The sequence below is a fragment of the Balaenoptera ricei genome, chromosome 8 (genome assembly GCF_028023285.1).
Source record: "Balaenoptera ricei isolate mBalRic1 chromosome 8, mBalRic1.hap2, whole genome shotgun sequence".
Taxonomy (NCBI): Eukaryota; Metazoa; Chordata; class Mammalia; order Artiodactyla; family Balaenopteridae; genus Balaenoptera; species Balaenoptera ricei.
In genome coordinates this window covers 79,324,630-79,349,983 of record NC_082646.1, presented here as the reverse complement: position 1 = coordinate 79,349,983, position 25,354 = coordinate 79,324,630, and the positions used below count along the sequence as shown (strand labels likewise).

The following is a 25,354-nucleotide window of genomic DNA, read 5'->3' as shown; positions in this document are numbered from 1 at the left end:
TCACCACTATTATTCAACATAGTTTTGGAAGTGTTAGCCACAGCAATCAGAGAAGACAAAGAAATAAAAGGAATCCAAATCGGAAAAGAAGAAGTAAAGCTGTCACTATTTGCAGATGACATGATACTATACATAGAGAATCCTAAAGAGGCTACCAGAAAACTCCTAGAGCTAATCAATGAATTTGGTAAAGTAGCAGGATACAAAATTAATGCACAGAAATCGCTTGCATTTCTATACACTAATGACGAAAAATCTGAAAGGGAAATTAAGAAAACACTCCCGTTTACCATTGCAACAAAAAGAATAAGATATCTAGGAATAAACCTACCTAAGGAGACAAAAGACCTGTATGCAGAAAATTATAAGACACTGATGAAAGAAATTAAAGATGATACAAATAGATGGAGAGATATACCATGTTCCTGGATTGGAAGAATCAACATTGTGAAAAAGCAACTCTTGGTAAGCCTCTCTTGCTCTCTTTCCCAAGACTGAGATCAGGTCAGATCATTCTGACATTCATTCTCCATGACTTTTACTGTAGGAAACACATTTTCAAGTTCTCCGTGAGGAAGTTTTATTCGAACTGGGGGCCAGAAAACAGCCCACTCCCACCCATCACCATGGGCACACTTGCAGTACAACCACGGCTCTCCAGAGAAGAAGCTCTTCACAAAAAACTTCTCCCCTTTTGATCTTTTAAAATCTTACACGTGGGTGAAGTGGTTCATGTGTTGCAGAATAGTTGTCTCCAATCCCTTTGTTAAAAAGGTATGGGTGCAGGGGATGTATTCCATCTCACACTCACTTTTGTATCCTCAAAATATCTAAAACTAAGCCCAGCCTTCCTAACATGTTATTACATAAGAATTTGATATTAAATCCAAACAATATGAATTTAAACATTTCTTTCAGAAATGTCTAACATCATTATATTATTCAAACGATATTAAATTAGGAAAATAAAATATTTTTCAGAAGATATCCTTTAAATATCAGCTCTTGGTTCAAACCCCTTTTTCTGTACCTAGTAGGATGGAAAAATATCCAAGGTTATTGCTTGAAGTAAATTGAATGAAAAATTTATAAAGCAAAAGCATGTTTATAGGAGAATCATAGATCAGGAAGAGAACTAGGAAACTGTCTTTTTCCTCTTATTATAATTTTGTTAAGATTGTCTTATAATAGTTTCTAGTGAAGAGTAGTCCATGTTATTTAAAGTAATCATAAGTCACCTAACAGTGGCACTGAAATAGTTAAGCCGTAAAACTATGGCCATTAAGGCATTTAATAGTTCTATTGCTTCTAAATAAAAGTGTAATCCAATTTGAAAAATGGAGGTTCTTGCTTTTATAGATTTATAATCCCTTATCTGAAATCCTTGAGGGCAGATTGTTTTGGAGTTCAGAACTTTTATGATTTTTAGAGAAGGAGTAAGTGCGTAATCTGGGTATTACGCTATACCCCGGAGGGATCTGAGGTAGTATCCTCTAACCTAACACACTAATATTACTGCAATGAAATGTATGACTATTTACAGTAAGTGGTAGAAATAAAAGCCATTAATAGATTCAGATCAGTTCATTTCAGGTTTTGCATGAAATAAGTTATGAAATCTTTTAATATGCTGATACTTTTAGTTTTCAAAATTGTGGATATGGGCTTGTGAACTCGTACCAACTTGAGACAGAATACTTAACCAGCTGACCATAAAGCATAGAACATTTAAGTTATAGACATATAGGAAATCTCAGGGCCATGTAAATAGAAATAAAGCCATTCTCCCATAAGAAGTAACTATTTGCACACGGGAAGAAGCTTAAACCTCCTCGTTAATAAAGTTGAAAAAGATTGTTTTTCTTCTTAAATATCATCTTAGCAAGCACACATAATGGTTTAGGATTAACGTAGTGTACGGGAGCAAAACTTGCCATCCAAAAATGTCTCTTTGGCATGTGAATTATTTCGAACTGAAAACTATCAAGGCCCAAAAGACTCAGGAAGAAACTTTGACCTTCCCCCTTACTGCCTAAAAGAATGTAGATAGAGGACCTGTCCCAGAAATGAACTAGGTGTGTAGACAGGGATGAACCTAGCAAAGTCTATTTGTTAAAATTTCTCTCTGTGTTCCACTGTCAACTCACATACCATCAAACGTTTATTTACCAAACATTTGCTTTTACACCTCCATATGAATTTCCTTCCTCCCCTTTGATGTCCTAAACCACTACCACCAACATTCTCATTTATCTTTAGCTGAAGATAATCTTTAAGGTGAGGATTTCTGCCATTTTGGTGAGTTACTCAGTTTTCCTGGGTCTCTCCCATGTATACACATTATCAAACTTTTGTTTGACTTTCTCCTGTTAATCTGTTTCATGTCAGTTTAATTCTTAGACCAGCCAGAAAAACCTAGAAGGGTAGAGGAATATTTCTTCCTCCCTGACAATAGCAAGGGATGCTCACAAGACAATAAGTAAAATCTAGAAAACTGAAGGAGAAATAAGTTTCTTAACCACTTTGGTGAATTGATTTCATCAATTTTTCAGAGGAGAAAAATGATTGGATATTAAAATCACTAACCTCTTCTATATGTTATAGTTTTGAATGAATGACTATTTCTAAGTTAACTCTCTAATAACTAACATAATATCCTCAATCTATAGTGAGAATTAAGTGACTTGTCAATAAAGCCTGAGCTGAAAAATCTTTATATGTATTTCATTCATGCAGAACCCTTTTCAGTTCTGCAGCTAAACCTCTAATTCCAGTGTAGGCAGGCTTGGTGGGCACAGTTCTGTAATGGGTGCTGCCTATCATCCTGCCAGATTTCCTGTATGCATATGCCCCCTGTTTTATAAGATGTGAAATAATATGTATAGTTAGAAAATTACTTAACAACACGGCAATTTTTATCCTGCCCTATTCCAAAAGAGATTGATGTTCGACATGAAAGTACAGTCATGCTAGACCTAAACAATAGACATAAAAAATAAAGAGTATAAAACTGGGAGTTGGGATATACGGAGAAAAACAATATTAATTTCTTTCTTCTAAGAAAGGATAAAGTAATTGAGTCCAAAAACTTAACCATGACCTTCCAAGTAATCATGACAAAAATCATAGATATAACTATGTTTTCAGTGAAATAAGGAAAGAGTCATTGACAGAGTTTGGAAATTTTTCTTGTTTTATAATTAGTATTAGGAATTGCATGTATATGAAATTATTTTTGGCATAAGCATTTAACCTCTGTCATTTGAAATATCTATGAGCACTACATACAGATATAATAAGTTGGGAGATGTCCACACAGATTTTAAGAATTCCTATTCTCTTTTTATTTTGCAAAAAAAACTTTGCCAAAGTCAGGTTTTTTGTTTTTTTTTTTTTTTAAATATATCTGAAATGCAGACAGTTGAGATCACTAGTCTAGATAGAAAGTGAGGCTAATTAGTTAAATTGTACTACAGTGGAAAAAATTCTATGAGGCAAGGCCATTTCCATCCTCCTTTGGTAAAAGTATTTACTGAGTAGATATTAAAATTTTGTATAATATAAAAAAATAAAAAACACTGAAAAAAGTACTTTCTGTGGTTGTTTTACATCAAAATGATTGTAATAAAAGTATTTTTTAATATATTTAATGAAGAAAGATAATTTCACATTTACTTATATCATTGAATACACTTTATTGCCACGTTCCACTGCCTGAGTTTCTCAAGCTGGTGCACAAATACCCCACAAGATACACAATACATGAAGCAAAAAGATAACTATGAAATATACCTGGAGTGTAAACTTCCCTGAAAGATTTTAGAACAGTTAATTTTATATTAAAACAAAATATATTTTAAAGTAGAATTTAAAAATCTGCATGAGAAATTAACACACCATTGTAAAGCAATTATACTCCAATAAAGATGTTAAAAAAAAAATCTGCATGATCTTTTAAAGTAAAATTCTAGACTTCAAAGTGTGACTGGGCCATTGATGGGCAACTCAGAAAGTAACAAACAGCCTTGAGGAATAACCCTTGAGAACATGAGATCTTTCCATATGGCATAATGTGCTTTTCCCTCCACCCCCAGTCAGAGGAAATAAAAATAATTTATGTTCCTATTTATAAAAAATTGTTGATTAAGGATAAATGGGAAACTTCTATTTTTCTTGTCTTTATCTTTAACATACAACTGAAGTAAAAACAAGAAATATCTTCCAGCCCCTTTTCCAACTAGATTGTTTCCCTAAGCCCCACTTTATATATAGACATTCTGGAGAAGCCCCTGCTCCTAGAATTCCTGGGGTCACACATTTACTTTTCTCTACAGAAAAAAAAAATTTAGGCAGAAAAATTTTAGATGCAAACCCTAGCGCATATGATCTCCAAGGGCAAGGAATCTTATCTGATTTCTCTGAGTGTTTCCAGGACCAACATGGTGTTCAAGTTTAATAAATGTTTATTATAGTGAATTTTCTTCACATCTCTCTACTTAAATATTCCAAACCCCCCAAATATATAAGTCCATTTCCAAAATTTCACAAAACAAAAGCTCATACAGAGATCTTGATTCAAATTATTTTCTTTCTTACTGGGTTGTTCAAATCAGAATGCTCCTGATAATTTGCTACTTAGGGAAACAGCTACAGTGGCCTTTAATAGTTCAGGGTCTATTGGTGGACCCAGAATTTCCTTGTCAAAGAGGCTTTGGGGTGGCAAACTTGTTAGACATGGGAGATAGAGAACTAGAAGAAAAGTCTTGAAGTTGCATTATTATACCAGGCACATTGTTTTGTTCTGTTTCTTTGGGAGGTCTGACTACAAACATATACTTTAGTACTGTGGTATATAATAATAGCAAAGAGTTTTTATAAGAATTTAATTGAAAAGCCAGTAATTAAAAAAGAAAAACATTATGAAGAAGGAAACCTAATAGAATAAAAGATTACTTTTCTAAAATATTCAAACTAACTATTGAAATTGAAATAACACCAATCATAATTAACAAGCAAAATTCTAAACAAAAATTATCTGAGTATAGGTGAAATTTTTAACTTTTTAAAATTCAAAGTAAGTTTTATTAAAATTGCTTTTAAAAATAAAACTATTCACAATTTTAGTGTTCATTGTCTGTCTTATTGTCAATGTAAAGAATACATATAAATCACTTTATTTTTATATCTATATATATGCAAATTTAAGAGTGATATGAACAGTATAACACTGTAAAATATTCCTTAGTTTCCATGTATTATGGTTGTAAACACTGCTGGATTGTGAGTAATCATAAACTATAACAGAAAGAGAAGCAAAAAAAAAAAAAGGACACTCAGCACTACTATAAAAGTGTACTAGTATGTGCAAGAATAACTTGCATTCATCCTATTGTAGAGAAATAATTTAACAGATTAATTAATTTGTCGTTTCCCTTGAGCAAGCATTTCTGCCTCTCAAATCATCCTTGCCCTCTAAAACAATGTGTTCTTTTTATTTTATTTTTTTACATCTTTATTGGAGTATAATTGCTTTACAATGTTGTGTTAGTTTCTGCTGTACAACAAAGTGAATCAGCTATACGTATACATATATCCCCATATCCCCTTGCTCTTGAGCCTCCCTCCCACCTTCCCTATCCCACCCCTCAAGGTGGTCAAAAAGCACTGAGCTGATCTCCCTGTGCTATGCGGCTGCTTCCCACTAGCTATCTATTTTACATTTGGTAGGGTATATGTGTCAATGCTACTCTCTCACTTCATTCCAGCCTCCCCTTCCAACCCTGTGTCCTCAAGTCCATTCTCTATGTCTGCATCTCTATTCCTGCCCTGCCACTAGGTTCATCAGTACCATTTTTCTAGATTCCACATTTATGCATTAATATACGATATTTGTTTTTCTCTTTCTGACTTACTTCACTCTGTATGACATTCTCTAGGTCCATCCACGTCTCTACAAATGACCCAGTTTATTTCCTTTTTATGACTGAATAATATTCCATTGTATATATCTACCACATCTTCTTTATCCATTCGTCTGTTGATGGGCATTTAGGTTGCTTCCATGAACTGGCTATTGTAAATAGCCCTGCAATGAAGATTGGGGGGCATGTGTCTTTCTGAATTATGGTTTTCTCTGGGTATATGTTCAGTAGTGGGATTGCTGGGTCATATGGTAGTTCTATTTTTAGTTTTTTAGGGAACCTCCACACTGTTCTTCATAGTGGCAGTATCAATTTACATTCCCACCAACAGTGCAGAAGGGTTCCCTTTTCTCCACACCCTGTCCAGCATTTATTGTTTGTAGATTTTTTTAATGATGGCCATTCTGACCTGTGTGAGGTGATACCTCATTGTGGTTTTGATTTGCATTTCTTTAATGATTAGTGATGTTGAGCATCTTTTCATGTGTTCGTTGGCAATCTGCATGTCTTCTTTGGAGAAATGTCTATTTAGGTCTTCCACCCATTTCTGGATTGGGTTGTTTGTTTTTTTTGCTATTGAGCTGCATGAGCTGCTTGTGTATTTTAGAGATTAATCCTTTGTTGCTTCATTTGCAAATATTTTCTCCCATTCTGAGGGCTGTCTTTTTGTCTTATTTATGGTTTCCTTTGCTGTGCAAAAGCTTTTAAGTTTCATTAAGTCCCATTTGTTTATTTTTGTTTTTATTTCCATTACTCTAGGAGGTGGGTCTAAAAGGATCTTGCTGTGATTTATGTCATAGAGTGGTCTGTCTATGTTTTCCCCTAAGAGTTTTATCGTATCTGGTCTTACATTTAGGTCTTTAATCATTTTGAGTTTATTTTTGTGTATGGTGTTTGGAAGTGTTCCAATTTCATTCTTTTACATGTAGCTGTCCAGTTTTCCCAGCACCACTTATTGAAGAGGCTGTCTTTTCTCCATTGTATATTCTTGCCTCCTTTGTCAAAGATAAGATGATGAAAAAAGAAGATTACAGGCCAGTATCACTGAGGGACATAGATGCAAAAATCCTCAACAAAATACTAGCAAACAGAATCCAACAGCACGTTAAAAGGATCATACACTATGATCAAGTGGGGTTTATCCCAGGAATGCAAGGATTCTTCAATATATGCAAATCAATCAATGTGATACACCATATTAACAAATTAAAGGATAAAAACCATATGATAATCTCAATAGATGCAGAAAAAGCTTTTGACAAAATTCGACCCCCATTTATGATAAAAACTCTGCAGAAAGTGGGCATGGAGGGAACCTACCTCAACATAATAAAGGCCATATTTGATAAACCCACAGCCAATATCATTCTCAATGGTGAAAAACTGAAAGCATTTCCTCTAAGATCAGGAACAAGACAAGGGTGCCCACTCTCACCACTATTATTCAACAGAGTTTTCGAAGTTTTAGTCACCACAATCAGAGAAGAAAAAGAAATAAAAGGAATACAAATTGGAAAAGAAGAAGTAAAGCTGTCACTGTTTGCAGGTGACACGATACTATACATAGATAACCCTAAAGATGCCACCACCAGGAAACTACTAGAGCCAATCAATGAATTGGTAAAGTAGCAGGATACAAAATTAATGTACAGAAATCTCTTGCATTCCTATTCACTAACAATGAAAAATCAGAAACAGAAATTAAGGAAACACTCCCATTTACCATTGCAATAAAAAGAATAAAATACCTAGAAATAAACCTACCTAAGGAGGCAAAAGACCTGTATGCAGAAAACTATAAGACACTGATGAAAGAAATCAAAGACAATACAAACAGATGGAGAGATATACCATGTTCTTGGATTGGAAGAATCAACATTGTGAAAATCATTATACTCCCCAAGCAATGCAATCCTTATCAAATTACCAATGAAGTTTTTCACAGAACTAGAACAAAAAATTTTACAATGTGTGTGGAGACACAAAAGACCCCGAATAGCCAAAGCAATCTTGAGTAAGAAAAGCAGAGCTGGAGGAATCAGGCTCCCTGACTTCAAACAATATGTTCTTAACATCAGCAGTGGCACAAGCTGTGTATCTTCACAGAGTGAATGTTATTATCTTATTCCAAAGACATAAGGCAAATGATATTGAAAAATATTTCCCTAGGGCCCAGATATTGTTATTCACCAGTGTCTGGCACATGAACACCTCTTGTTGCAATCTAAGAGTGTCTGCAAATTTTCTTTAACTGGATATTAGAGTCCTGCTGAGCAAAAGAATGTTCTTTCTAGTCCGGGTTTGTCCTTCACACCTTAGACCTTCTAGAATTCCTAAACTCTACCAACCCAATGCCAGTGGCACCATCAATCACTTGGGCTACCATATAGACTCCCACAGATTTTCTAAATACTCTCACTTGGTTTTACAATCTACATTGGAAAGTACTGTCCTAGAGTGAGCTAAAAACTATTAAAATTAAGACACTAATGTTAATATGGCTTCAATTAAACTTAAGCTAGTAAGAAATAACATTTGAGTTACAGCTCTTAGAATGGCAGAAATAGTTATCAACACTTTTGCACAACAGAGGAGCTGTTGGTGATCAGTGCTGTGGCATGCTTCCCTCTTCAGAACTTCATCTTCAGTGGGATTACAAAGTACAAATGATTAATTAATTATTGTTATTATTATTGCTTCACCAGCTTATCTATATTGACTATCATGAAGTCATGTAGATCCAAGAAGGCAGGAACAAGGAATATATATGCCTTGACTCTTCCCACGGAAGATGTGACCGACTATTTAATCCCAGCACACTTTCCTGCTAAGCATTATGGGTCCTCTTTGTTATTCTCAGATCCATACACCGGGTAACCACAGCTAGGTGAGCTAAGTAGAACGTGAGACGAAATTTGTTTGCCATCCTTCATGTAGATAAAGATTAATAAGCTATTAATGAGGCACTAATGTAAATAAAGGAGATTGTTAAGTTCATTTGTTAAGTCTTTTTTTAAAAAAATAAATTTATTTATTTATGGCTGCATTGGGTCTTCGTTGCTGAGCACGGGCTTTCTTTTTAGTTGAGGCGAGCGGGGGCTACTCTTCGTTGAGGTGCGCAGGCCTCTCATTAAGGTGGCTTCTCTTGTTGCAGAGCACAGGCTCTAGGTGCGCAGGCTTCAGTAGTTGTGACACATGGGCTCAGTAGTTGCGGCTCGCGGGCTGTAGAGCGCAGGCTCTGTTGTTGTGGCGCACGGGCTTAGTTGCTCCGCAGCATGTGGGATCTTCCCGGACCAGGGCTCGAACCCGTGTACCCTGCATTGGCAGGCGTATTCTTAACCACTGTGCCACCAGGGAAGCCCCATTTGTTAAGTCTTAAACACCTCTACAAGAAAAGCTACTTCAGGTTTAGGCATCAGGGATCACTACAATGTGGATAAAGGACAACAGTGCCAAGGCCTTTATTTTCTGTCAGAAGAAGACTGAAATTTATCTGACAGGTATGTATCCAGGTAACCAGTCTACTCTAAAATGCTCTTTCAGAAAGATTATTTCATTACATCAAAATTACTGAGATAACACATGCTCTCATTCTGAGTAAAATGGAGTAAACATACCACACCATCTTTCTCACACTGACTGTAGTTACAAAACATACACAGAATTCAGGGAGCAACTATTTGCGGACTCTGAAAAGTAAGCAAGAGCAGGCAGATTGAGGAGGAAGATCAGTATTTGAGGTACCACGGAACCATGAGTGAGTTTACCTTTTTCCCCCCTTTGATATATTCCTCTGGTTCTGACTCTAGGAGCTGAAAGTGGGTTTCTTGATGCTTGGGAGTTGGGGAGACAAATCCCATGTTTGTTTTCTCATGCTCTGGTGTCCAACCTCCAGACAATCCTGCAGCGACATTGGTGACAACGGGTCTCACAGGACAAAAGTTTTTTTTTTTTTTTTTTTTTTTTTTAAATTGGGTTTTTGTTTTTTTTTTTTTAACTTTCGGGTTTTATTTATTTATTTATTTATGGCTGTGTTGGGTCTTCGTTTCTGTGAGAGGGCTTTCTCTAGTTGTGGCAAGTGGGGGCCACTCTTTTATCGCAGCCTCTCTTGTTGCGGAGCACAGGCTCCAGAAGCGCAGGCTCAGTAGTTGTGGCTCACGGGCCCAGTTGCTCCGCGGCATGTGGGATCTTCCCAGACCAGGACTCGAACCCGTGTCCCTTGCATTGGTAGGCAGATTCTCAACCACTGCGCCACCAGGGAAGCCCCCAAAAGTTTTGAGGAAAGGGAAACTTCCTCTCTGATCAAAGGTCCCAATAGACTGGGAAAAAGTCGCACTTCCTTTTCCTCTCTTTCTGTATTCCCCCTGTTTGGCCCTAAATATGGGCAGAGTCATGGGAAGTGTACAGCTTGAGTAAGGTAAATAAAACCAAGATTTCTGACCAGGGGACAGAAAAGGAAAGCCCAAGGGAACCAGAAAGGTCTGGATAGATTACTGAGAGGGAGGAGCTCAGGAAAGAAACCTCATAACATTGTGAGGTGATTATGCATGGATCTGACACTAAATAGCATACCAAAGACTTTAAAAATTGAACTTTAGGATAGATCATGCCAAAGTCCCAGCTAGCCATTGGGTGGTACATGCATGGAAGAGATTAGAACGATGCTACAAAATCTTTGAAAATGTAAATGACATTGACACCAAAACTCGTAGAAAGCTGGTTGGAACTTGCAGCCTGAACCCAGTTGGGTCAGTAGCCTACTAAAACAAAAATGTCTACATTTTCATGTAATGTAAACAAAAACCAGAATTCCATATCATATTTACAATATCCAAGATACAACCCCAAATCATTTGGCATACCAAGGGGCAGGAAAATTACATCTCACATGGAAAAGACAATTAATAGACATCAATCTAGATGACACCAATATTGAAATTATCAGAAAAAGACTTTAAAGTAGTTTTTGTAAAAATACTCTAAGAATTAAACGTAAAAACCGTGAAATAAATGGAAAAGCAGAAAATATGAGCAATTAGTTGAAGACACAAAGAACCAAGTGGAAATTTTAGAATAGTAAGTACAATAACTGGAATTAAAAGAAAAACTCAGTCTAGTGCTTCAATAGCAGAATGTACATTACAGAGGAGGTAGTGAACTTGAAGATAGATGAACAGAAATTATCTGATTTGAATAACAGAGGGAAAAATAAAAAAGAGTGAAAAAACAAAAGAGGCTCAGGATCCTGTGAGAAAATAAAAGATTAACATCCATGTTATTAGAGTCCCAGAAGGAGAGAAAAGTTTTAAGAAGTAATTTGTGAAAACTGCCCAAACTTGGCAGTAGACAAGAAGACAAAAAAGAAGTTCAGCAACTCCAAACAGGAGAAACCAAAAAAAAATCCATATCCAGACCCATTAACATCAAACTGCTGAAAACTAAAGACAGAGGAAAAAATGTCTGAATGGCACCAGAGATAAGTGGCAAATTACTTGGAGGGCAGTGGTTCTCAACAGGGGTAATTTTGACTCCCACACACTCAGGGGACATTTGGCAAAGTCTAGAGTCAGTTCTGATAGTCAAAATAAGGGGAGAGGTATTACTGACATCTAGAGGCAAGGGATGCTGCTAATCTTCCTGCAATGCCCAGGAAAGTCTCCCACAGCAAAGAAATTTTGGCCTCCAAATATCATAATGCTAAGGTTGAGAAACTCTGCTTTTGGGGAATAACAATTTAAATGACTGAAAATTTCTCATCAGAAACCATGGAGGCCAGAAGAAAGTGAAATAATATTATTAAAACATTAAAGGCAGGCAGGCTTCCCTGGTGACACAGTGGTTAAGAATCCGCCCGCCAATGCAGGGGACATGGGTTCGAGCCCTGGTTGGGGAAGATCCCACATGCCACGGAGCAACTAAGCCCGTGTGCCACAACTACTGAGCCTGCGCTCTAGAGCCCACGAACCACAACTACCGAAGCCCGCACGCCTAGAGCCCGTGCTCCGCAACAAGAGAAGCCACCGCAATGAGAAGCACATGCACCCCAACGAAGAGGAACCCCTCCTAGCCACAACTAGAGAAAACCCACGTGCAGCAATGAAGACCCAATGCAGCCAAAAATAAATGATAATAACAAAATAAATATTAAAAAAAACCCATTAAAGGCAAAGAAATATCAATCTCAAATTCTATATCTAATGAAAATATCCACCAGTAATGAAGATCAAATGAAGACATTTCCAAATGAAGGAAAAATAAGGATTTGTTGCCAACAGACCTGCTTTTAAAAACTATAAAAAAAATATGTAAAATACAGTTGATCCTGTAACAACACAGGTTTGAATTAAGCAGGTCTACTTATATGGGGATTTTTTTCAATAAATACAGTACTTCATGATCCAAGACTGGTTGAATCCATGGATGCAAAACCTTGGATACAGAGAACCAACTTTGGGACTTGAGCACCTGGCAGATTTTGGTATCTGTGGACAGTCCTAGAACCAACCCCTTGCAGATACTGAGGAATGACTGTACACAGATTTTTGAATGTGCAGAAAGGGGGTAGGGGTTGGAGCCCTTAACCTCTGCATAGTTCAAGGGTTCATTATATACTAATGATAAATTAAAATGTAATATTAAAGTTGTTCAAATTAATAGAAAGGGGAAATAGACAAATAAAAAAGAGAGGAAAAACAGAAAATCCAATGTTGAGTAAAAGAAGCCAATCTCAAAGGTTACATACTAGATGATTCCATTTTTAGGATATTCTTTTTTTTTTTTTTAATTTTATTTTTTATTTTATTTATTTATTTATTTATTTTTGGGTGTGTTGGGTCTTTGTTTCTGTGCGAGGGCTTTCTCCAGTTGTGGCAAGCGGGGGCCACTCTTCATCGCGGTGCGCGGGCCTCTCACTATCGCGGCCTCTCTTGTTGCGGAGCACAGGCTCCAGACGCGCAGGCTCAGTAATTGTGGCTCACGGGCCTAGCTGCTCTGCGGCATGCAGGATCCTCCCAGACCAGGGCTCGAACCCGTGTCCCCTGCATTGGCAGGCAGATTCTCAACCACTGCACCACCAGGGAAGCCCTAGGATATTCTTTAACTAACAAAACTACAATGCCAGAGAATACCTCAATCATCATCAGGAATTAAAGTTAAGGAGAGAGTATAAGTAAAAAGGAATAGCACAAGGAAATTTTGGGAGGTGATGAAATTTTTCTGTATCCTGGATAGTAGTGGTAGTTATAGAACTCTATATGTATGTGTTGAAGTTTCTAGAACTGCCTAAATAAATGAATAAATGAATGAATGCATGCATGCATGAATGAATGAATGAATAAATAAATAAAATTTGATATTAGCTACTTTTATCCAAGCTCTAGCTCGATATACCACAAACTGAGATTAAAGAATATTCATTCCCACAACTTTGTGAAGAGACTCTTACACCTATAGAAATAGAAAGTGATATACAAAGATTAGCCAAGCTTTCTGAAATAAAAAGATTAAAATACAGAGAAGATTGCAATTAAGTATATCTGTACATTCATGAAGAAAGAACATGAGAACTCAATGAAAATTTCAGAATCCCCTTTCTAATTGTCCAGTGTTACTCATTTTCTTTCCCTCTCTCCCTCTCTTTCTCTAGTTATTACTGCTGTAGCTGCTGACATAGGTTATCACCATGACTTACACTTTAATCATTTATATTCCCAGAAGTTGTATTAGTCATGCAAACCACGAAATGGTAAAGCTTTAAAAGAAACTTTAGATCTGGAATAGAAGTAGCCCCATAGTCTCAGGCCTGGTCATATACTGCCTGGTGAATCTGAGCATGGCGTCACTTTAGGTCACCTAGAATATGCCCTCCTGTAGCTGAGGAAGCTGAAACCAAAGGAGATTAAGTACTGTCTGCCTGTGTTAGCTTTGATCCTCTCATAAGAGAAAGGACATGAATAATTACTGAGTACCCATTGTGAGTTTTCCATCTTGCACACACGATATTAATTTTTCTAAACAACCATTCTCTCTGAAGTATTATATTCTCCATTTCTCAGATGAGGATATTGAAGCTCAGTTTCTTATGTTTCCCAAGTTTACTTACTCATGAAGGAATAAAACTGGCTCTCTCCCTCCTGATTAATTCATTTTTCTCTCCCTCTTTCCATTTTTTTTTTTGTTCTCCTGCTTTACATTAAAACACTGAAGAGGGCTTCCCTGGTGGCGCAGTGGTTGAGAATCTGCCTGCCAATGCAGGGGACACGGGTTCGAGCCCTGGTCTGGGAAGATCCCACATGCCGCGGAGCAACTAAGCCCGTGAGCCACAACTACTGAGCCTGCGCATCTGGAGCCTGTGCTCCGCAACAAGAGAGGCCACGATAGTGAGAGGCCCGCGCACCGCGATGAAGAATGGCCCCCGCTTGCCGCAACTAGAGGAAGCCCTCGCACAGAAACGAAGACCCAACACAGCCAAAAATAAATAAATAAATAAATAAATTTATAAAAAAAAAAAAAAAAATAAAACACTGAAGATGTGAACAACTAAAACCACTTGAAGGAATAGAATACTATCATTCAAGCATTCAGTTTCCATTAGTCATTTGTTACCAGAATACCAATAAATACCAGAATACTATACCTGAGTTTCTACTGGGCGAAACCAAAAAGGTAGCCTTACAGTACAGCTTTGGTAGACAATGGCAGAGTAAAGATGGCATGAGCCATGGGATGTAGGTTTCACATACTCATTCTGTAGAAAAAGCATACTTACCTGTGAACATACTCATGTTTGGAGATAGAAGGCAAAACAAAAGGCACAAACCGTACTTAAAGAGAGTCATTCCTCTCCCCATGTTCCCAGTTATTCTTAGCAGTATCTGAGCTACACAGTATCTACAGCAGTATCTGAGTTAAGACATCCTTGGCAGGTATACCATTCGTTATTTGTTAATTAATAAACAAAAAGGTAAATAAAAGTTAGAGAAATAATTTGAAATACACTAATGATTGAAATAGTCTAATCACACATTGTAAATCAAATATATATAATTTTAAAATAAAAATGAAAAAAAGAAATAGTCCAATAATTCATTATATTACTAATTTATTATTTGGGAAATGGTGCTTTTGTCATTAGCACAGGTCAATGAAATGGCATAATTAATTAAATTATATACTTTTACATATGGTTAATTAAAATTATATTACTCAAATGACTCTATAGCCCAAGCAGACTAAGTCCCTCACTGTGTTATGTATCACAACGGCCAAGGGCATGATACATGGGTATACAAACAAGTAACCCTCAAATCCATGGCTAATATTAGATTATTTTTAGATTTTCTCTCTCCATTCCCAGAAACCTAGGGATTATGCCTCTACTTACTTCCTCATCAAGGATCCAACTGGTTTCTTGGATATTTCTAACTCGTTTCAGTAAATTCTAGTTCTATTTATTACCATCTCATTAATTCAAAAAATGCACATATCAATGAAATTTCCAAAATATACCTGGGCAAGGATCTTACTATAGTCATCTTTTATCAACTGGGAGAGGTTGAGACAGCCTTCAATGTGTGTGCACACACACATGCACAATCTTTAATAGGAATTGTCAATTGAGTTGATATTTATCAATGAAATGTTTCTTACAGTTAGTAGAAGTGACTATTTTGGGTGTATGATCATCCTTTTGTGATTTTTTAAATCCCCTAATCACTTGAAGAATGATCTTTCTCTCTTAAGAGACTGATGGAAAGTTAAGAATTTATTTAGCTATAAACAACTGAAACCCCAACAAATAATGACTTAACATAATAGATGTTTGATCTCAGACTTCCAGCTTCCAAAACTGTGAGAAATAAATTTGTGTTGTTTCGAAGCTATCCAGTCTGTGGTATTTTGTTATATCAGCCTGAATGGACTAAGAAAATTGATCTTGGGAAGCTGGGGTGCTATTCTAACATATGCCTGTTTCCTCCCTTTTGAACTTTCCTATCAGGTCTTCTAGGGTCAAACAATTCCTTCCCTGTCTCTGACTAGGTATTGTGCTGTTGGTTTTAACAAAAAGGGTTATGTCCTTCAGGGACTGGAGTCAGGAGAGATGTTCATATTACCTGAGAGCTGGGAGTCTGTGCTAGAAGGCAGAGCTGAAAGTTCTTTTTCTCCTAGGTGCAGAGATTCCCGGGGCATCGTTTCAGGAAGCTGATACCCCACAGTACAGTCACCTCAAACAAACAAGCCACCAAGCTGACCCTAACATCCTAAAAGACAGGGGCAATGTCAGTTATTTCACTTCTTGCACAATCCACTTGTTATTTGCACATCTATTAATGGGCATTTTCAAAATCTGAAAATGTTAAAACCTTCAGGGATGAAATCAAATTCACTTTAATTATGTAACTTCTGAAACTTAGGTCCCTTTAGCAAAAACCTTGAAAACCTACTCCAATGCAAACCTGAAGCTATATATACATGATATCCACAAAGGAACACATTTTTCTCAGCCTTAGGGATTATGTGCTTGAATCCCTTGGAAATGCATTTATATTAGCTGGACTGCTCCTCATGATAAGAAGTCAATGGTTCACTATATAGCTAGACCCACTGTAGATCAGTAAAGTTAATACGTGGAATAGAAATGTAGTGTCAGCCTCTGCAAAAGGTATGGTTTGCTGTGAAAAGAATCTATGCTGAAGGGCTAGAGAGCTATTATATTTCTGATCATTTCCTCCAGTCCCTTGTTCCTAGTGACTGCCAGCCTTAATAATGTCATTACAAAACTTGTCTCCTGGGAGACTACTGGGACTTTTGTTCTGCAATCTCATCTGACACAATTATTTGCAAATTTCTAGAAGTAAATTAGCTTGCGTATCAATTTTTCTACCTGGCTGATTTAGAGCTATAACTAATTGCAATGAGTCTAAATTTTAATAAAAGAAACTTTTCACCTAGTCTAGCTCCACTAACAATAAAAAAATACCCTTGTTGCAGCCAAGGAGTCAATTTTGCACTAATGACTGGCAGGGAGTGAATTTTCATTAAGTTTGTATGCATGTGTATATGTGTGTGTGTGCAGTCACATCCACACTAGACAGTCACCATTTCTTCATCCAGTCTACTCTCCACCCATCTCCTTCTTGATCTCTGCCTTTATGAGCTGATTTGTATGGACTAAATCAGAGCTTTCAGCACCCTCTGGCTTCCATTTGGATTCACCCAAGGGGCAGCCCCAGCAGTTGCTCAAAAGGAGCAACAATATAAGATCATGGTGTTGATTTCACTAGCTGTCTCTTTTCAAGTAATCTGTCTCTTGGTCAAAGGCATTTGTTCCAGTTGAGATAAGGATCTTATTTGACTCTGTCTGTGGTCCTGTAACAATTTCTTTTATCCTTTTGGGCCTTAGGGAGACGAGAGATGGTCATATGGTTTGTGATCTTTAAAATGCACAAAGTCTGGAAGTTTTTTATTGCCACCTAAGTAGCAGTGGAAGGATACATAAAGGAAAAAAACGGAGCCTTCCCTTTGACAAGTTTCCAGACGTCGACGGGAAAGAGACTACAAGATGGCAGTCCCTGGGATTAAGGGAGTTCCTTCCTGCTGAAGGATTCATTATAAAAAGGAGATAAATTATTATCAAGGGGAATGCCATGAAAGCATCTACTCTGAGAAGAGGGTTGCCCAACATCAAATATCACAAAGGTTTTGGCCTTAAGGAAAGTAGAAATTTTCTTATATAAGATTTTCTAGGAGTTTCCTGTGATTTTTATGATGCTGAACATTGAACCAAAGAATATAAGTATTCAATAAAATTATAGTCTTTTAAATTAAGCTGAGTATTTTATTGCTTCTTTGTTAATTAAGTCTTTTTTTATAATTATGCTTGTGTTAGTCTGGCTTCCATGACCTAATATTTATACTCATCCCAATGGATCCAGGTTCTTTGGATTCACACCTTATATAATTTAATGCTGAGTCATTTAATTATAATTAAATATAATTTAATGCTATAAATATATAATTTAATTTAATTCCCAAACTCACATAAAAAATAAGTGTTCTAAAACTAATTCCTGGGTAAAATCCAAGAGTACAACCAAGTCATCATTTCAAGATGCAAGGATGACCCAAGTCATCTAAAAAAAGTGGTTTATTTTAAAGTCAAGTTCCTGAGCCCTGAGGGTAAGCAGTATGATGGGATGGTTAAGAACATTTGGTTCAGGGGTATCAGGTAGATCTGGCTCCAGTGTTGACTGTTACTGACTCTGTGACCCTTGGCAAGTTACCCTCAAAAAACCTCAGTTTCATCACCTGTAAATAAGTAAATCTCTATATGGAGACAATAATACCTACCCCACAGGGTCATTGTACTGATGGCATGAAAAAATTCAGGCAAACAGCACAAAATATGGCACTGAGTAAAAGTTCAATAAATTCAAATATTGTCTATTAGAGATGCTATAAAAGGAGAGCTGAGACTGAGTGACATCCAGGAACCCCATCCTACCTCCCAAAGCAGCTCTGTTATCTAGTTTCCGTTTTGGGACTTTAGGTAAGATTCTATCTGAAGAGAGTTTTTCACTTTGTAAAAGAAAAAATGATGAAAATTAATACTTCAAGAAAGTAATAATAACAAACATTCTTTGAGTATATGTAGGCACTATTCTGAATGGTCTCTGTGCACAAATTATTTAATTTTCACAGCACATTCTTGATAGGTACAATTACCTACACTTTATAGAAGGGCAAAATGAGACACAGAGAAGCGATGTAATTTGATCATGTCTACGCACCTAATAACCTGAAGTGCCAGGACCTGGAACCAGGAATACCAGCACCAGAGCCCACACACTTAGCCCCACCACTAGCCTGTCTTTCTGAGTATAAGTCATTCTCTACAGGCCCCAAATTCCTCTTTCTCCATAGTGTTTTGAAGGGAAGGATTACATCATTCACCTCATTGTCTAAAACAGTATATGGACTGGCTATAAAAGACTTGAAAAGATAGCTATCCAGGAGCAAATGATGGTGGCCAAAAAATATTTCCAGGAGCCTAGATACATGTAAGATACTATGAATTATTCCAACGCAAAGTCATAAACTTTAAAGTCAGGCAGACCTGGTTCAAATTCAAGTGGCTGCATATTCTCTGTTAGGACTTTCAAGGTGGAAATTGATAAAAACTCAACTTTTTACTGGCATAAGGATTTAGGGATTGATTGGAAAGATATTGGATGACTCACATAATCTAGAACAAGGCCAGCAAAGAGACCTCAAGGATTGGGACAGAGAACTCAGAACTGTGTTCTCCTTTTATGTTTTCCCTGCATTCCTCCAGGACTGCCCTCAGCTCTGGGGTTACATTCATAGCACTCAAAGTCAATGATAAAGGAGGAGTTTTCACTGCCAGCTCCAGCACAAAATCCAGGTGAGTGACTCCAATTGCCCCAAGGTGGGCCACTTCCCTCCCTTCCTATCCAGTCACCCCATCACTGTGACCAAGGAGGTGCACTCCTGTTTCCAGATGGGGAGGCCTATCACCAGAAGAATGGTAATAATGAGAATTTACCAAGTAGATGAAAACCATAGTTACCACAGGGACTAAAGTTGTTATCCGAAATCAGACAATTCTAGTCACCCTATTGGCTTATAAAGGATAAGTTGAGTAATGCATGTAAAGCAACTGGAACACTATAGATGCTAAATAAATATTAGGTTCCTCAAGTTGTAGAGCCCTTCCTCCAAGTCCTGGGAAGAGCTGATAAAGGACAAGAAGAGCTAGATGAGAAGGAGTGTGTGTGTGTGTGTGTGTGTTTATTTTTCCCAACCACTGTACTTTTGAAGTATTGGACTCCATGACAAAGTTTCTTCACTCCATCCATCCCACCCTCCTCAGCTCAGGTAATGTTGTAGTGATTTGTGCTGTTCTAGAGTGGGTCTCACTGTAGCTTCCAAGCACATCCGGTGGCTTGTTGCCCACGTGGCCCACAGTAAGAAATGCAACTTATATTTACAATAACCCTCATTATATATTACAAAAATGGAGAAACTTTTCACATAATATTACCCTTACTGGATGTGATTGATGTGCTCTCATATCTTGTGTTTTAGCCAGTTCCTTTTTTAAGGCTGGTTTTGGATCACTAAATTGGTTTAAAGATCCTTTAAAAGGTCATGACCTTTACTTTGAAAAAACACTAGTTTTGGCGGGAGTGAGGAGGATGGAGGATGGAGGGTCGGGAGTTTGGATTTTCTCCCTCTATTAATATATTAGGTCCTTTCCCAGAGTTTTAAGGGTGCCCCCTTGTCGTTGGAGAAGCTGCGAAGCCCATGCTATTAATCATTTCCATAATGCATAGGTGAAATGGCAAAATGTGGAAAGACAAAAACTTGGTGATACTCTCACCTATAAGACGAAAAGCAAAGGCTGATTTGCAGCATAAATGTTGTATTGGAGACCCCAGGATATGGAATTATATGGACCTGGGTACAACTCTACTACTTACTATGTAATAATGCCATATAATTTAATATCTCCAGTCCTCAGCCATATCTTCTGTAAACTGGAAATCAGAATGACACAGTATCTTTCTCATAGGACTTTTTGGATAATTAAGTGGATTAACATATAAGAACTGAAATAACCTGCTGTATAATTTAGTATGTAAATAAATTTCCTGAAACACAACCTTTGCATTCACACATTCTCATCTTATCAAAAAGTCTAGTGTCTGTAACTTACTGAAGGCTTCCCCAGATATGACCAGAAATCCAAGTGCTTACTCTTGTCCAAAGATTATGTTCTCTTTCCTCATCTCCAGAGCCAGAGCTCAGATATGCTCCCTGGAGGCTGGAGGATTGGAAAATTTCTTCTGCCACCTGAAGACGGTTGCTCCAAAACAATACACTATGTTATATGGACTTCATAGCTAGTGTCAAAGCCAAAGCCCAATTGACACAAATTATATACGACAAGGGTTTCCAAAGGGATCCTCTGCTTTTTTCTGCAGGCACATCTGAAGTGCATGGATAGATCTGAATCCCCTGCTCCAGACCTTGCAACTAGGGCTGATGCAAGTGCTTGCCCCAGGCTGCAGTGGATTTCTCTGGAGCTGGAGAGAACATCCTCTACCCCCAGTGCTGTGCTCAGCAGAAAATATTATTGCCTTGGAGGCCAGTGTGGAGTGGATACAGCATAATGTGTAGAGAGGAAAGAGGAGAGAGGATAATATTCCTACACCCCCATTCAAGAATGTCACTGCTGCTTTAGCATCCTTCTACTTTCTGGGCCCTGTCCTAAGGAGAGAGTAAAAACTACTCATTTAATTAGACATATATCACTGCCAGTTCCATTTGTCTTAAGTTCTTCTGGAAACAGGTTGGAAAGATCCCTGAGTAATCTGGAGGAGTGGGATGGAGGTTGAGTACACTATCAACTCAGATGGTTATAGCACATCAATGAAATTAGGACTTACTCCCATTTTGTTGTGTGCTATATCTATACTTTCTATAAAAGCATAAAAATCATGTCATAAATGTGTTGTCTGTGGTCCCAGATAACAATAGAAAAAAGCATGGCAGAGTGGAATGGACATGAGCTTTGAAATCCTTTATGGGTTTCGGTCATGATTCTGTCACGTACTATCTGTGTTATCTCAGGTAAGTTATTGACTTCTCTGAAATGTTTCCTTGTTGATAGTGAACCCATGACATCTGCTTCATAAGTGTCTTCTCTCACAAAATATAGAAAAGTATAACTGAAGCAAAGCATGGAAACTGCAAAAACAAACCAAATAAAGAAGAAAAGAAAAGAGCTTTGGTCACTGCTGTTGTAGGAGCTCATCCAGATGTGATCACTGGTTGACCCACAAGCTAGACCTGGGCAATCAGAAGCTCTTTATCTCTTCTCCTTTCCTTGAAATGTATGTTCTGCCCACTGTTCTCATAGTGGGAGCAATTTTAAGGACACAGCCTTGAGAGAGCAATGTGTAGTTGAGACCATCTGGACTGAATACGTGACTGAACTTATCAAGGCCTCTATATAAACTTTCAAGATTCTAGTGGGTAGATACAGAGATCTACTCATTTTGTGGCCCTCCAAGACACGTCTTGTATGTAACTTTCCTTGTTTATTAAATGTGCCACCTACCAATATGGAGTGGTCTGCCTCTTTTTTCGACCTCTCCTTTCCCTCTCTGTAGAGGGGCCAGTTGCAAATTTTACCCAGGTTTTGAACCAAACTCCCAAGGTTGCAAACCACCTACTGCCTGATTATTTGTCGTTCATTTGGCCACGTGTATTTGCAATCCTTTTCTATTAAGGGCAGTATTTCTCAACAAAGAACTACTGATAATTCTCTGTTGTCATGACCTGTCCTGTGCACTGTAGGATGTTTAGCAGCATCTCTGGCCTCTGCCCACTGTATGTCAATAGAAACCTCACACTCCAGCCAGAGAATAACAGTAAAAAAATGTCTACAGGCATGACCAGATGCTTCCCTCTATACTCATTTCAGAAATTCCTATCCAATGAGACAAATATAATTTCCTACTAAATAAATAGAAAATTCCAAATTCTCATTTTCCTGGCTTTCCTTGCAGTTGAGGCTCAGGGATGTAATCCAGTCTCCTCCAATCACAGGCACCCATGCTGGTCTTTGAATCATATGTTAGTAATGCAAAAGACGGTAACTGCGTAGAGTCTATTCTGCAGAGGGTGGCGTCAGTGGTAAGGCTGAATCAGTAGTAACCTACACCATGTATCCAAAGCTAGTGCCATGGACCAGTGTTGATGGTGTCTGCGTAGTATACTGTGGTGCCCATGACCAAGAGAGTGCAGTGATGTCTAGACCAGACAAGTTCTTCAGTGTCATTTAGGGCATTGTCCTTGGCTACATAGATTCTAACCATTTTCAGAGATTCTGAGAGTTGCTCAATAACCTTTCAACAAATGTTCTGCTCAAATGAGAGTTATTACTGTTGCTTCCACTTAATAATCCTGACTGATACAGTAGCTATTGCATAAATTCAGATGTTTTAGGAAGCTTTGACAAATGACTATGAAATATATATATATATATATATATAATTGATTCCAAGTGAATGTTGTAATACTCTCCTTGAGAGAGGCTGGCCAACCCTTTATTGATGTCTGCATGTTGGAAGAGAAACATCATAGATAGGTATTTCATGATGTATTAGAGGAAGAGATGTTACTGATTTTGATAGATAGAGGTTGCTTTTAAAGAGAAAAGCTAGCTGGAAAGAAAGAGAAAATGCGCCCTTTGCTATATTTTTGCATGGATTTTACAAGGTTCTTGTACGATATGACACTGTTATTCCTGAAAGGTGATAACTGGTCCAGTGCCAAGCTCTTAAAAGGCTCTCAGGAAAGGTTTCTTAACTTGACTATACAAAGCAACATGTATGAAAAGTCCCTAATCACATTTTTACCACTTTCTGAACAGAATGTTGCTTTGGCTGGTGATTTTAGAATAGGAACTATTCTGTAGAAAACCACAACTTTGTATTCAGAGGCCTACAAATCCACTTCTTAACACAAGATGCCTTCCGTGGTTCAGAGCTTAGGGAAAGGGGAATTGAAAAGATGCTGGGATGTTAGAAAAAGGACTCATTTATGTCTATGATGTTGTGCTTTTAAGCCAGGATCACACACTCCTTAGGGGGCAGGAAGGGATCCAATAGCTACCAGCCTTGGACACCCTGTCCTTTTCATGGAAATACACTTCATTCTCTCACTTGACCCATACTCTTGCTTCTGCTCTCCCATAAGAAACTTCTGATCTTTTGTGTTTTATCTTTCATTCTCAGCCTCAGGTGTACTTGAAGGTTATGGTTTTTCCTTGACTTTGAATCCCTAAGCTTCCTGAATATTATCTTGCCCTCATGCAGAGATTTTTTTCTCAACTGGAGGCTTCAGATGCCCACCTCTCCTTAGTCCAGCTCTATCCCACTACATCCTGGCACAAATCCACCAAAATGATGTCCCAGCCCACCTCCAAAATCAAAAGGTACACCAAGTTTATCTGTGAGAAGACCTGCTCCTGAAAAAACAAGATCTTCAATAATCACTTTGCTGTTCACATGAAACCAACACAACATTGTTAATAAACCATACTCCAATATAAAATAAAAAGTTTAAAAAAAAAAAAGAATGTCCAATGTGATGGTATTAGGAGGTGGGGCCTTTGATAGGTGCTTAGGTCTTGAGGGTGGAGCCCTCATGAATGGGATTAGTATTCTTATAAGAGACCCCACAGAACCCCCAGCCCCTCCCACCATGTAAAGATACAGTGAGAAGTCTGCGACCTAGAAGAGAGCCCTCATTTGACCATGCTGGCACCCTAATCTCAGACTTCCAGCCTCCAGAATTGTGAGAAATAAATTTCTGTTGTTTTTAAAAATAAATAAATAAATAACAAATAAAAGGCTCTGGACTCTGCACAGAGCTTCATAACCTCTTCGTGGACTTTTTGTCTTCAAGCTGATGATGGAAAAATAGTTATATTCCAGTCTAAGCCAGAAGTCCAGTATGCACCACAGTTGGAGCAGGAGCCTAAAATTTTGAAAGAACCATCGTTAAGCAAAATGTCCTCAGATCTTCAACTGAGAAGTTCACAAGCACATAGGAACTATCTTGAAGACGGAGAAAGTGATGACTTTTTAAGATGCCTCTCTCTTATTCCGGGTGGATTTTAACCATGACTCTTGTCCTCTCCGTGATGGTATTGCTCTGGATTTGTTGTGCAACTGTGGCTACAGCTGCGGAGCAGTATGTCCCCTCTGAGGAGCTGAGTGTCTATGGTGACCTGGAATTTGTGAGTGAACCAAAGCTAAACAGATATCCAACTTCTTCTCTCGTGGTTGTTAGATCTAAAGGTGAAGATCACGAAGAAGCAGGGCCTCTACCTGCAAAAATGAATCTTGCTCATTCAGAAATTTAAGCTTTTTTTTTTTTAAAGAAAAGTGTAATAGACATCTAAATTTCCATTCCACATGGTGCTTTTTAAAATGGTTTCATTGGCTATAGGGCTTAAAAATCACTATTAAATGCAAATAAAGTTTAAAAAAAACAACAGGTACTTACCATCTCACCAAATCAGAAGTCTAGAGGTAGGAGGGGCCAGCATTGAAGTGGCCATTCAGCAGTGCTACCAAAGACTTCTCCCAACTTTTCTGTCACCATTGCTGGGTTGGCAGCTACTCTCCATGTGGCTGTGAGATTGGTGCCACAGCTGGAGACACAACAGCATTCTGACCAAAAAATAAATAAATAAAAGTCATGGGCAAAATGGGTTTCTACTTACACGGCTCCCTTTGATCAGGAAGGGAAATTATTCTCAGCATATCCCTCTCAAACTTGCCTACATTTCCAACTCCCAGACCAATAAATATCATGTGGCTGGGCATCTCATCACC

At 37.8% G+C, this 25,354-nt stretch overlaps 1 protein-coding gene across 1 annotated transcript in view; it reads left to right on the top strand.

Moving 5' to 3' along the window:
- LOC132370190 (transmembrane protein 59-like) overlaps positions 1 to 24,879 on the top strand; it is an 82,027-nt gene extending 57,148 nt beyond the window's left edge. Inside the window, 2 exon segments of the mRNA XM_059929932.1 lie at positions 24,365 to 24,614; positions 24,617 to 24,879. Coding sequence (XP_059785915.1) covers positions 24,365 to 24,614; positions 24,617 to 24,879 — 513 coding nt within the window.
- The last annotated feature ends 475 nt before the right edge of the window (positions 24,880 to 25,354 follow it).